Source organism: Myotis yumanensis, unplaced genomic scaffold, assembly GCF_028538775.1.
Source record: "Myotis yumanensis isolate MYYU_CA2020_CCGP unplaced genomic scaffold, mMyoYum1.0.hap1 SCAF_2, whole genome shotgun sequence".
In the NCBI taxonomy this organism is placed as follows: Eukaryota; Metazoa; Chordata; class Mammalia; order Chiroptera; family Vespertilionidae; genus Myotis; species Myotis yumanensis.
This window is the reverse complement of record NW_027223753.1, coordinates 46,470,928-46,484,573: the sequence shown is the minus strand read 5'-3', so window position 1 is coordinate 46,484,573 and position 13,646 is coordinate 46,470,928. Positions and strand designations below refer to the sequence as shown.

Sequence of the window (13,646 nt, the reverse complement as noted above, 5' to 3'; positions counted from 1 at the left end):
GTTGGATGGATGGACATATAACCTAGCTTTGGATAAATGAACTTAAGAATTCGTTTACAATTTATGTGAGCCTGTTTCCAGCAAGTCTGAGAGGCAACCTGAAACTGTGTTATCAATTAGGGACTCATTGATGGATTATATACAGTCTGAAAGAGCCTAAGGCTGGATATCTTGCAGATGTAAATATCAGACATGTGATAGCCGATGAAGTACATTAATTCTGCTCTGAAAAGGGGCATGAGCTAGAGAGGAGGAAAAGAAGGAGCGCTGAGGTCACCCTTCAGCATCTACCGCTCCTCTCCTGTTACAAATGACTGCTCAAGAATGTGGACTTTGGGATGCAGCCACTGCCTGGTGGAATGTCACACATGTGAGGTGCAAGCAAGTCCGTCCTCAAATACCTGAATATTGGCAAAAGCTGCCTGTAAATCTAGCTACGTCCACTGTGCTGAGAACAACTCTTGTTAGGTAGTATGTTATACTTGAGACGTGCTCTGAGAAATAGCAAAATTCAACATCTCGTCTTTATATGCCTCCACCCTCACGGCCCTCTTCCTTGACCACATAGAAGATGCTTAGGCAATATTTGTTCAATAAATTTTTATTGTACTTATTCATTCTAGTTAGTAGATGGGAGGCCATTACCTGGCAGAAAGAATGGCTGCTGTACTTACTAAGAAAAAGGCACAATAATGCGACTTTTAATGATGGAGACAGATCTCAACAATGTGCTCATTAGAAACAGATATAAAATAAGGAAATGAGGATAAAGCCATGTGGGCAGCAGCTTCCGGATCCTCCAATGTCTGGCCCACGGAGATGAGTGACCCTGGCAGGGGAGCATTGCTCTGCTCCCAAGTGAGTGTGCAGCCCCTCCGTCTGCCTCAAACTACCTTTCTTACTGTCTCAACCACACAGCCAGGAGAGTAATGGAGCTTCATCTAGAACCTCAGCACCAGACAGGATTGAGTATCAGGGACTTGCTATTAAAGGTACTGTCTACCAGAAAGGAGTAAAAATGCATTGGAAAGTAGTCTGTAATTCCTTCTTGTTTTATTTTCTCCCTGATTATAAAGCAAGGCATGCTTAGTTTAAGATTAATAAAATTGGGAAGTAAAAATAGCCTACTCTTTGTTCCATCACTAAAAAGACGCATGCTATGCAGTAATATTTTTATTAATTCAAATGGCCCACAAATTAACATGTATTATAAAAACCTCAACTATACATATTAGTGGATTAAATTGTGCATTTCTTGGACACATTTAAATATGATCATGTTCAAAGCTTTATGCTCTGTGCCCGCTATAGACTCTTCCATAATTCATTTCTCTGCCCTTCTGTACTCTCTTCAATTAAGTTTTATTATGAAAATGATTTTCATTTAGCATCCTTTCTAGTAGCAAACCCAATCTGCTCCAGAAGTTTTCCAGATTCTCAGAACAATAAAAATAATGACTGAATTCATTATGTATTGGTCCAGACAATATGTGCCTAGCTGATTTAGGTTGGACATTTAGCTAGCAGCTATAGTTTTATGACATTTAAAGCTTATGGTTCTCTTTCCAGACCTAACAGGTTGGCTAGTTCGTGGATACAATTCCCAAAGACTACAATTATTCCCCTGAACCGAGATTGGCTGGCGCTCTAAAAATAAATATTCTGGTCCTCTGGCTTTTCTCTTGGGTTTTACATGTTTGCAAGAGACCTGGAATTTGGGAAATATAGTTCATATTTAAGGATTAGGTCCTTCATCTCTCCAGCAGTAAAGGAAGCCTTAGGACCCTTCTGAACCTTTGACTCTTCCTTGGTAAAATCTGAGAATTGAGGCTGGTAGGCGATTTCTAAAGTCCCTTCCAGCTCTGAAAAGGTAAAGCCTTTAGGTTCTGTGGTCCATCAATCAACAAGTGTGTATAACAAAACCAGAGGGTGAGATATATAAACGGAAACTCCAGGGCAAGAGAGCAGAAACAGTATGTCATGTTGGAGTTGTGTACATACAGGTGCCCTAGTAATTATTACTATTGCATATAACGGAGTTCCACTGCGACCAGGAAGAAAGTTCAAATTCAATATAAAGCACCATGACACTGTATTTTTAGTACTAGAAAAGCTCCTTCATCATTCTTCCAAAACACTCCCCAAAACAAATTAAAAATTATAAACAGGAAATACAAAGGAATTCAACACCTCCTATTGCAAAGATAACTGAGTCTCTAAAATATCCTTTACAGCAACACATGTAAAACTCCAGAGATACTGAAGAGCCTAGCAAGGTACTATAGAGTAAATGCTCAATGCATGGCAGCTCAATTTTCTTCCTTCCTTCCCTCTTCTGAATGTCCACGTTCCAGCAAGAAACGTGCAATTTTAAGTATATACTTTTCTTCAAAAGTTAAAGGAAACTGTCTAAAGCAATACATCTATTCATGTACTTAAAGTACTTAAATGTGGTGTGATGCAGTTTATTTGTATAAAACTCAAAGGTCACTGACCTGAATTTAAGTCTCGTCCTGGATTGAAGGCCCGGCTATTCACAGTAGTAGAAAGTCGATCACAACTAATTGTTCTAGATACATTGGTATTGAAGTTCCCATCGAATCTGAAAGAATAAGAGAGTTGGCAATATTCATTTGGTGGTTATTCAATCCAGAAAAACAAACCAACAAAAATAAGAGTTCATATTGTATATAAATTAGGTCAGCTCCTAAACAGTAAAATTGTGATTTAAATTTTAAATATCAAAAAAATTACTGCAGAAGAGTTTTTGGGGAAAAAACAACATTTGCACCTATAAAGTTTTAGAAATCAAGTTCTATTCTAAGGACATGAAGAAATAACCATCCTTCGAATGAACTTTTCTTCCATGAACCTGAGTCAGGCACTATTGATAAAATCATGCAGAAATAGATTCAGACTAGAATTACAAAAACACAGATGTGAACTCTGATGTTACATATGAAACAATTATTTAAATTATCCTATCTGAAAAATCATGACCAAGAACCAAAATAGAGAGTAGTGCAGGAGAAAGAATGGCTATGGAGTAGGAAAGATCTAGATTTGAATCTCTGCTGTCACTACTAAATGTATGTTACTTAGACAAAATTGTTTAATTTTTCTGACCCTGTTTTCTTATCTGAAAAAAAAGTAATAAAACTTATTTTCCAAAGCTGTAAAAAAGATGATAAATAATGTACCAAAGTTCATTTCATTGTACATGACATATAGCTTCCACCTTCTAGACTGTAATGTAAATAAGACCAAGGTCTTTTCTGATTTCCAGTGGTAGTACGATGCGAGTACTAAAGCTAAAACGGTATTAGTGCTCTGGCCAGCAGCGGATCAATGAATACTAGTGCAATCAATGACTTACTTGTCAGCACTACCAACAATCTGCAAGAAAATAACAGGAAAATGTACCAACTCTGTCACTAAGAGTATTTTTAAAAGAGAATTTTAACCCAGAAGTAACAAAAGACAAAAAAAACAAGTGAACTTCAAATAACCTATTTAGGATTTCAGATACTGGGAGGACTTATGATGTTTCTTGGACCCCCCAACCCTGATAAATTCAGTCTGAAATTATGTTTTTTAAAATGTGTGAAAATGTGTCCTCAGATGAGAAATGCCATTAATGGAATTCCATTACCGTGGGTAGAGAAGCTATCTCCCCTGTATTACCTAGGAGAAACAATCCTAAAACTCTAGATCCACTTGAGTATTCCCATGAACTTTGATTATCGTTGATCACATCCCATAATACTTAAGAGCTGCAAAACTGAACGGATTGTATAAGCAAGGGGTTAGGTTTTCACAGGGTGTGCTGGGTTCCAAAAGCTAAACGTTTTGTTTTGAAACATATCATCTCAAAGAAGGAGGTAGGCTTCCATCCAGCCTCTAACCCAGGACAGAATTACATCAACATCGTCAACTGTGCCTCCAAGGACGCAGTTGCTTCACCAACGTGGTCACTCTTCCTTGGACCTGCTCCAATTCGTCTAGACCGGAAGACCGCTGCCTCGAAAGCCACAGATGAAGAGAAAAGAAGAGATTAGTACATCAGCAGCTGGCTGTTTTCCTGCCGGCAAAGCAATATAATCTCACTTTCCCGCTTTTGTTTTACACTTGAACTTCGGTAAAGTGAGAGCAATGTTACACAAGTGACTCACCTGCTCTCCATGCCCTAGATGCCCCTCACATACTTTTAAAAAGATCAGATAACATTTAGGCTTTGGGGGCGATACGGTCTGCCTGAAACTCACATCTGGACCCTGCTGTACGAATTACAAATCCCTTTTAGACTTACCCATTTCACAGATGAGAAAAGTGACATTAAGGATCACACAGAAAGTCAGGGACCTAAAAGGAACTTGAATCCCATCACTGTCCAAGGATGAGCCAACTACCACACTGCTTAATTGAAATGACACATAAAGAAGAACTTGCTAAGAGGGGTAACTCAAGAGTCACTGAAATTTTCTACCCGGTGAGGTGTACACTTACAGAGAGCCCCTGCCTCCCCAGATGAAGTCTCCCCAGCCAGGACCTGTGCTGTCAGCCCCTCCCCCTGAGAAGGTCGAAGTCCCGCATGGAGCACAGAGAGATGCCCTGGGCCTTTGTGCAAGGAAAGCTTGCTCCTGGAGTGGGGAGACCAGGGAACTAGTTTTATAGGTTGTTTTCTGTACTGAAAAGATCATCTCTAAGACCTACAAAGAAAACATTTTTATAACAAAGAAGATGGAAGAGTCTCATTAACAAAAGTAGGTGCTCAGCAAATATTTGTCAGTCATAAAAAGGCTTCACAATGTAGTACCTGTTATCAATAATCTACCCAACCTTTTCCCCCCCATTACCTCTCAACCTATAGTTCTGACCAGACCAGTCCCTCAACTGCTGGACCCCAACTGTGATGCTCTCCAGTGTCTGATGCACCCACACAAAGCTCACCTCTTCACATCCTCCTCCCTGAAAATTCTCCTGCAGGTTCCAGCCTGTGATGACGCCTGCCTCCTCCAAACTGAACAGCGTCATTCTGCGTCTTGATTCTAGGCTTGTGTCTCTCTTCCTATCTGTCACATTGCCTTGAAATCAGGCCTAACATAGTGTCATCATAGTTGATGCACATTAGACTCAGATCGATTGGATTAAGATTCCGTTTATACCAACAACATACTAATCAATAAAAGTTTAAAAAGAAGATCTATAATAAAAGCGTATTATGCTAATTAGACCAGATGTCCTTCCAGATGACCTTCTGGGATAAGCTGGGGCTGCGAGGGAAACACGGGTCCCGGGTTGCCTGCCAATGGCCGGAGGGAAGTTCAGGTCCCAGGTGCCAGAAGGAAGCTGGTGCTGGCAGCCAGGGGAAGGAAGGCCTACTCTTGCACGAATTTTGTGCATTGGGCCTCTAGTATAATCTTGTACATAATTTACATTTTCTAAGCCTCTGTTTTCCTCATCTATAAAACGGTACTAATAATAGTACCTATTTCATAAGGTGTTAAGAATTAAATCAGAAAAAGGTTCTTAAGAGACTAGTCCATAGTACACATTTAATAAATAATAATAACAAGTATTGAATGTCTTAGTAATGCTACCAAATGCTTATCATATGTCAAGTATCTTTCAAGTGTGGTGCATGGATTAACTCGTCTAATCTTCTCAAACTCTGAGGGAAATACTATTATTATAGCCATTTGAAGACTAGGAAACTGAAGCCAAAAAAATTTAAATGAAGAAGCCCAGATTCACAGCTGGGGATTAGCAGAACCAAGATGTGAACATATGCCCTGGCCAGCTGGTGTGGCTCAGTTGGTTGGACGTTGTCTGGTGCATGGGAAGGCTGCTGGTTCCATTTGGGGTTCTGGCACATGTCCGGGTTTGGGGCTCAATCCCTGATCCCTGGTAGGGGGTGTGTAGGAGGCAGCCAATGGATGTTTTACTCTCACATTGATGTTTTTCTCCCTCCCTCCCTCTCTCTCTCAAAAAAAAAAAAAATCAATAAAATGTCTTAAAAAATGTGAACATACGAGTTTTCATTCATAATGAATACATTACATTGTATCTCAATATACCAACAAATAAATCATCACCAACATGATCTAAAACAGCTGAAGAAAAATTCCGTTCTCTCAAAGAAAAGGATTATGATAAAAGATTGTAGGGCTTAGGGGAGATTTTTGCTTTTTACTTAATAGAAAATGACAGTAGCTAAACATAAGGCTTTCACAATGGATAGCTACAGAAAATGAACTCTGTGAACAAAGATGTGGATGGGGGGGAAGAGGAAGAATATATTAAAGACAGGTGTTCTCTATTAATTACAAATAGATTGAAACATGCTCACCACTGGCGCAGCGATGGAATTGGCCATTTTGAGTCACTTTTTGTTACGCCGTTCTAGAAAAGCCTCACGCTCCCTTCCCATTCACCACTGAACTCTGAGAGGCCTGGGATAGAAGAGTGAGCATGTATGCATGTCTGCATGGGGCAGAGACAGCAGACCTGGCGCAAGCCAGTTCATACTAGTTTCTCCTTTTCCCGATTCCAACTTTCTCCTCTGAGAAAAAGACCCTGGCATCTTGGTAATCTGAGGATCCTGAACAAATAAATGCCTATGTACAACAAAGGTTACATAAAATAGAAGACCAAGAAAGAGAAAATTGCACTAAATTCTGAAAAATTCTCCCATGGGACAATGAATACAGGGTGCTGGAAAATGTGATGGACAATGGCCATGTGGGCAAGGCATGCTATGCTACACAGCTCAGGGAAACTCCAGTGGACATGACGCAAACACGCAGCCTTCCAGAGATCCAACTTGATCCAAAAATGAAACGTAAAATACACAAAGAAGTCCTTTTTGTGAAAAAATCCATCTAACTTTCCAGATGCTTCAGAATGAATAAATAACCTCCTTGCAGGAAGACCTCCGCCAGGTCAATCTGACCTATCTGCTGCTAGCTCAAGGACATCTGAGATCTGAAAGTTTACTGGTAAGGAGTGAAAACAGATTGTTATTTCATTTCAGAAGATAATTTAATTCTTGTTTCCTGAGTAATCTGCATGTAATGAATGCTGTGTTTTTAAAAAGATTTTAAAAAAATATTATTTTTATTGATTTCAGAGAGGAGGGGAGAGGGAGAGAGAGATAGGAACATCCATGATGAGAGAGAATCATTGATTGGGCTGCCTCCTGCACGCCCCTGACTACGGATCAAGCCACAACCCGGGCATGTGCCCTTGACTGGAATCAAACCCGGGACCTTTCAGTCTGCAGGCCGATGCTCTATGCCCTGAGCCAAACTGGCTAGGGCTTAAGAAGATTTTTTATTAATTTTTTTTTAAGAGAGAGAGGAAGGGAAAGAGAGAGACAGAGAAACATCAATGTGACAGTGAAACATCAATCGGCTAGCTACTCCACGCCCCTTACCAGGAATCAAAGTGGCAACCAGTGCATGGGACGATGCCCAACTCACTGAGCAACACTGGCCAGGGCACTGCTGGTATTTTTAAGTTAATTGACTCCTATCAGACCCCCACATTCTGATATTCCAGGAATTCAGAGGCATGCCAACCACTCTCCTTCCTCCTGCTTCCTGCTATTCCCTCACACGTGCTGAATCTCAGCCATGCAGCATGCACTCCTCAGCTGAGTTTACATGAAGTGCCTAGAAATGACCGTCGTTCTGCTGCTATCCCTGCCCACACCACTGATCCCTGTCAGGTAAGGAAAGAGGTGTCAACAGAGGGCTTACGAGGTGCAGGAGAGCAGTGTGTCCTAAGCTGGTGAGCAAGCTAGGAGAAAACAATTACAGGAGCCAAAACCCTGTGACTATCTCTTCACCTACACTCACTAGGGCCTGCTTCTCTTCTGGACGCCAAACACAGGAGCAAACCTTGCTTAGCCATCTCCTTACATTAGCTACCTCCGGGCCTCTGAGGAATGGCTGCCTTGCCTAAGACAGGAACACATTTTATGAATGTGTGCCATTGATAAAAAGAAACATGCCATTCACTCTGATTTGGAGGCTATGAGAAATATAAAGTTCATGCCTATGATACTTTATCAAAACACGTCATTTAGTCTTAGTGGTTACCTAAAAGACTTTTCATTGAGAAGTATATTAGCTGCCAGTCACGTTTATATAATTCTAGGTTTATGGAAAGGTCAGGAACTGGTATACTAATAAATTTTCACACTAAATGAGCAGGCAATTCAAATTATCTTTATATCTGTGCTTTTAAAAAGCAATAACACTAAGAGAATAATCTTTTCTAAATCTTCTGTAGATCCTCACTCTAAAAAAGAAGGGAGAGATTGGATTATGATTGCTTTCTATACTGATTTTTATAACATAAAAACCAGTGCCTGAAATTCAGTTTCAAGAGAAATAACTCCATCTTTCCTACCTCCTTAAGTTAAAAAAAACACACACATACAAAAAAACCTACTTCCTTCTGGATTTACTTTCATGAACAACTGATCGAAACTGCATCCCGAGGGAGAAAACAGAACTGTGACTCCCACTTTGATCTCTTCCCCATGGAGAAATTCACTCCCTGCCTGGCTTGCAAGATGTTCATTTGATTGACGTTTGCTCTGATGTGCAAACTGCTTTGAACTTCAGACATTTAATTCCCATCAGGCTGCAGTCATTTTTATTCTCCTTCAACAGGATTTACAAGCGGGAGATCAGCAAATGTAGAAGATAAAATAAATTTGCAGAAGCTTTGAATCTTACATCAAAACTGTTGGAGTGAGTTCCAATTGGATTTCATTCAGCCTCGATTCACAGTGTAAATCAACTTTTCAGTGGAGCCCAGTTTAGAAGAGGAAAAAAAAAAAAGACATAAAGGAGAGAGACACATAACACCAGTTGGGGTTTACTTCCTGAATCTCTTGGTCTTTGTTTAAATTTGCAATGGATTTCCCTCAACATTTCCAGGGAAGGCCGCCCAATTTATCACATAGCACATGAAAGCCACACCCACAGTTCCAAGGGCGGTGGTGAAATGCAGTCTTATTCATGGACACATTTTTATGGTAAGATTTAAAAAAGCAAATCCCTTTGGATAGCTCCGAAGAGCAAGGCTTAAATTGATAATGGAGTCCATCAACAAGGCCACTATGATGACAGTTAGCGGGTAGTGGATGTTTTGTACTTATTTGTAATCACTGCTAAAATGCCGAGAAGGGTACAAAAGGTTAAAAAAACACACAAAACCCACCATTTCTTCTGAAGCAAATCCTGGTGTCGGCTCAAAATCAGGTGTGGAACAGAGGGTGCAAGGCTTCTGATAGAGTTCAATGCACAGGGCAGGCCCTTGCTTCCGGGGCTGCTGAGCTAGCGGGTTCCGTTTGAAGAGCAGCACACATGGTCTCTTCCTCAGTGCTACCTACGGCTGCCTTCAGACCCCGTGTGAAACCCAAGATTGTCAAAAAGAGAACCAACAAGTTCATCCGGCACCAGCCAGACCGATCTGTCAAAATTAAGTGGAACTGGTGGAAACCCAGAGGCACTGGCAACAAGGTGCACAGAGGGTTCCAGGGCCAGATCCTGATGCCCAGCACTGGTTATGGGAGCAACAAGAAAACCAAGCACATGCTGCCAGTGGCTTTCGGAAGTCTCTGGTCCACAGCGTCAAGGAGCTTGACGTGCTGCTGACGTGCCACAGATCTCACTGTGCTGAGACTGCTCACACGTCTCCTCAGACCGGAGCCATTGGGGAAAGAGCAGCCCGGCTCGCCATCAGTCACCAATCCCAATGCCAGGCTGCTCAGTGAAGAAAATGAATGGACAGATGGGGTACACTTTATAACTATGTTAATAAAATCATAAAATTCTGCAAACGCCCCCCCCTCCATAAAAACAAAAACAGAAGCAAACAAAAAACAACAACCAAAAAATCCCACAACAGCTCACATTTTCCTGGGAACCCAAGGAGGCAAAACCCCCTGACCAGTAGCTGCCGGAGCCTGTAAAAGATGGCCTGGACACTGAGAGAGGCCCAGGCCTCCCAGCCAGTCCCTCTCGTCCTGGGAACAGCCCCACAGTGTCTGGCTGACTACAACGCGACAGGGGGGGCATATCACTTCACCTCCATTCAACCAGGTTCCTGCTCATTCTTTCTGGGAAGTGTCTGCTCTCTAAATATTTGAGCAACACCAGTTGAGAAGAATTAAACAAGAACCCCCTTATCTTCCACTTAACCACCCCCGAGAATAAAGTTAAACAAAGAAAGAGCTAAGATAAAAATCAAACATCTGTACTGGCAAATATTTAAACTCTGTTTGAATGGTGGAGGAAGGGGTACGAGTGGGATCACTTCAAAAAGGAACTACCACATTCATAAAGTAAATGATACCCCCCCACACACAACTGCGTTTACTCACTCAAACACCTAAATTAATGGACAAACTCAAAAGCTGTCAAATAACGCGTAATCGTGTCCCAAGAAATGGTGTTTCCTTCCATCTCTGCAGAGATGGGAGAGATAAGTCACATTCTTTTTGTTCTTATCAGTAATAAGGATTAAACCTTCAGGGTTCAGCGACTCCAACTCCGCCAGAGTAGACACAAGGGCTGCTTTCAAATGCCCTTGGAAGGTAGGGCTTTCGGAGCAATAAAGCATCTCTCTCTCCATCACAGTCAAAGTATCATACAAACCAGCCATATTTCTTTTTCACGGTCTTCCCCCCCACACACACACCACAGATCACGAAGAGGCCAGAGTCCAACTATTATCCACTTAATCCGCTTTCTCACACACGCTTGGGAGACTGCAGAGGTGACATCCAGGGGGAGTGGAGCTAGATCCCAAACCCCATTAAGCATTTATATTTATCTGTATCTTCCTCATCACCCGGTTGGGGCAGGGTGCATGCAAAAAAAGAAAGAAGGGTATCTGGAAAGATAAAGGGGAGAGCAGGAAGGTGGCCAGCAGCCTGGTGGGGGTGGGACCCCCGGGCTCCCTTTGTGTTCTTCCATAGCCCTTGTCCATCCTGCTACTTGACCTCTACAAAGGACTTCACACACTTTGCAGCTGTTTATTTATATACGTCCCCCCTCGCTAGTTAATACACAGAGAGATACTTTCCTGTGGGATCTCCAGGGCGCAGCCCTGTAAGGTGCACACGTTTAGTACATGTCTGCTGAATGAATACATGCGGAGAACCCAAGAGACGTGGCTTTCTAGGACTAGAGAGCAGAGATTGTAGATGCAGGCACACCACGTAGTTAGTAAACGGCAGACAGCTGTGAGTGGAAGGACACAGACATCAAGGAGAAGCACAAACCACCTCAGAGGTAGCAGATGACCTTGAAGATGGGCTGGCTCACTCTCTCAGGCACATACGCATTGAGGGGAGAGGCCTGTCCAAATCGTCCTATTCCACAGAAGAAGAAACATGACACATAGACAGGGAGTATTTGTGGCTAATGAGTCCTCAAAAGAAATTACTGACCCAATAGTAAGAAGTTAATAAAGCTGTGAGTCTGAAGATAGAGTTGTACACCATCATACCAAACAAGCCATGTCCCCTGGGAGACATTATAGACAGAATGCTTTTTGAAGTCTTGGTCTTCTTTGAAAACACTGAATTTTTGCCCAAGAAAACGCTTCAAAATCTCAAAGGAAGTTTCGGGTCCTCTGTTGAAATCGGGTCTATTTCTTAAGGCTGGCAATTTCTTTCAGAAACCAGGTTTTCAGGAAGAGAGGGAGGGTGTGAGAGAGGGAAGGAGGGAGGGAGGGAGGAAAGATGGAAGGAAGGGAGGAAGACAGGGAGGGAGGGAAGGAAAGATGAAGGAAGAAAGGAGGGAGGGAGGGAGGGAGGGAGGGAAGAAACGAGGGAGGAAACAAGGGAGGAAAGAATGAAGAAAATCAGAGGACCATCTCTTTTTGAAATCCATAAAAGGCCACTGGTGAAATTCAGTATTCTAAGCAGAGTGGCAGGTCTCCCGTCCTTGCTTCAGTGAAGGTCACACAAGGAAAATTCAGAAAGCAGGACTGTCAGCAGACCCAAGTGCAGGTGCTTTCCACTGTGACGATGCTCATCAGCAGTTCTAAAGGTAAAGGTATCTACACACACACACACACACACACACATGGACACACACACACGGACACACAAACACACACACATACGTAAGTGGCACAAACTGCTGCAGGAACATGTTTTTAAGGCTGAGAAACCAACTAACCAGACTATGGGGGCATTATATTCAGCCCATTTAGACATTTCAGAGGGTCATCCAACAGCCTCAAGTAAATTTCAAAGAAAGGAATATATAGTTTAGTCAGTGTTTCAAGGGCCAGATAAGCCATTCCAATTTTACCATTGGCCAAATTACTTTATCATGAAAAGAAAATTATTTGTATTCGGGAAACCCTGATTCCAAACTAAGTTCCCCTGAGCCCTAGCACAACTTCTCTGAGCAAATTAGGGGCGGGGGTGGAGAGAGGACAGTATCTACCCTACCACCACTGTTGAGAGGATCCAAAGTAAGTAAAATAATGTTTACAGAAGTAAAAGCCCAAGAAAATATTTCACTGAAGTATAAACATATGTAACTCTTTTACATACGTTAAATAATGTAATGGAGTGGGCCCTCTGTAATGTAAGCATTCTGCAAAAATCTTTGTTGAGTTCTGAGCTCAACTCAAGTCCTTTGGGCAGCAATAGCCATAAAGACTGTACCTGTAACATTCTGCATGCCTGCAGGTAATAATAATTTCTAAAAGGACTGGAGGTGGAAGTTTGAGATAAAGCAGGGAGAATGACTTGAAAAGCTAAGATTTACGTTATAGTCCTGGAAGGGCAAAAACACAAAACACATCTTTCTGGGGAAAGAACGGGACCAGAAATAAAATTAAACTCAGTTGTCAAGAACTAAGCTTGTCCTATTATTTGACCTTGTGACATTAAAAGAACAAATGAACAAGTATCCTAAGTGCAAAGCACCTGGCTAAGTCACAATGTTGTATTTTTCATGAGAACAGTAATAAGAAATAAATTGTCTCTAGGGTTAAACATCTTACATCGTTTTTCCCATGTGCACTACCTTAAAATGGCACTGGGAAAAAATAGGAGTTGCCTACATGTGGGTCAGCTGTTACGTCTGGAAATATGATTTTATACAAAACTCATTTGTGCATTAGCACATTAAAACTATACATTTCCACCTTGCCCTTGCTCCTGAACTGCCATGCACATAACATGATTATGGGGGTGAAAATATTTGTGGAATAAAAATAATACAACAGGCTAATCTCAACTGTTTGCCAGACACCTCCCACCCAAAAATGATCCACATGCAATTCAAAATTAAAACTAGATGGTTATACCAAATTCATCATCTTCCTTTTAAAAATCTCCTTTTGTTCTGATTTTTACTCTTTCGTATCCTGAGATGCACAATTTAAAATTTAGAACCATCTTTTAAAATCTCCCACCCCATCCAAGTCTCCAATAAAAACGAGTTGGGCCCTAGCTGCTTTGGCTCAGTGGATGGAGCATCAGCCTGCGGACTGAAGGGTCCCGGGTTCGATTCTGGTCCAGGGCACATGTCCGGGTTGCGGGCTCGCCCCAGTATGGGGGTGTGCAGAAGGCAGCTGATCAATGATTCTCTCTCATTATTGAT

General features: G+C 41.8%; 1 protein-coding gene across 3 annotated transcripts in view; it reads right to left on the bottom strand.

Annotated features, from left to right (window-relative positions):
* CACHD1 (cache domain containing 1) overlaps nt 1-13,646 on the bottom strand; it is a 212,717-nt gene that overhangs the window by 66,552 nt on the left and 132,519 nt on the right. For all 3 annotated transcript variants that reach the window (XM_070405283.1, XM_070405284.1, XM_070405285.1), the window contains exon 4: nt 2,496-2,602. In XM_070405283.1, the coding sequence (XP_070261384.1) occupies nt 2,496-2,602 (107 nt within the window). The remainder of the gene's footprint in view (nt 1-2,495; nt 2,603-13,646) is intronic.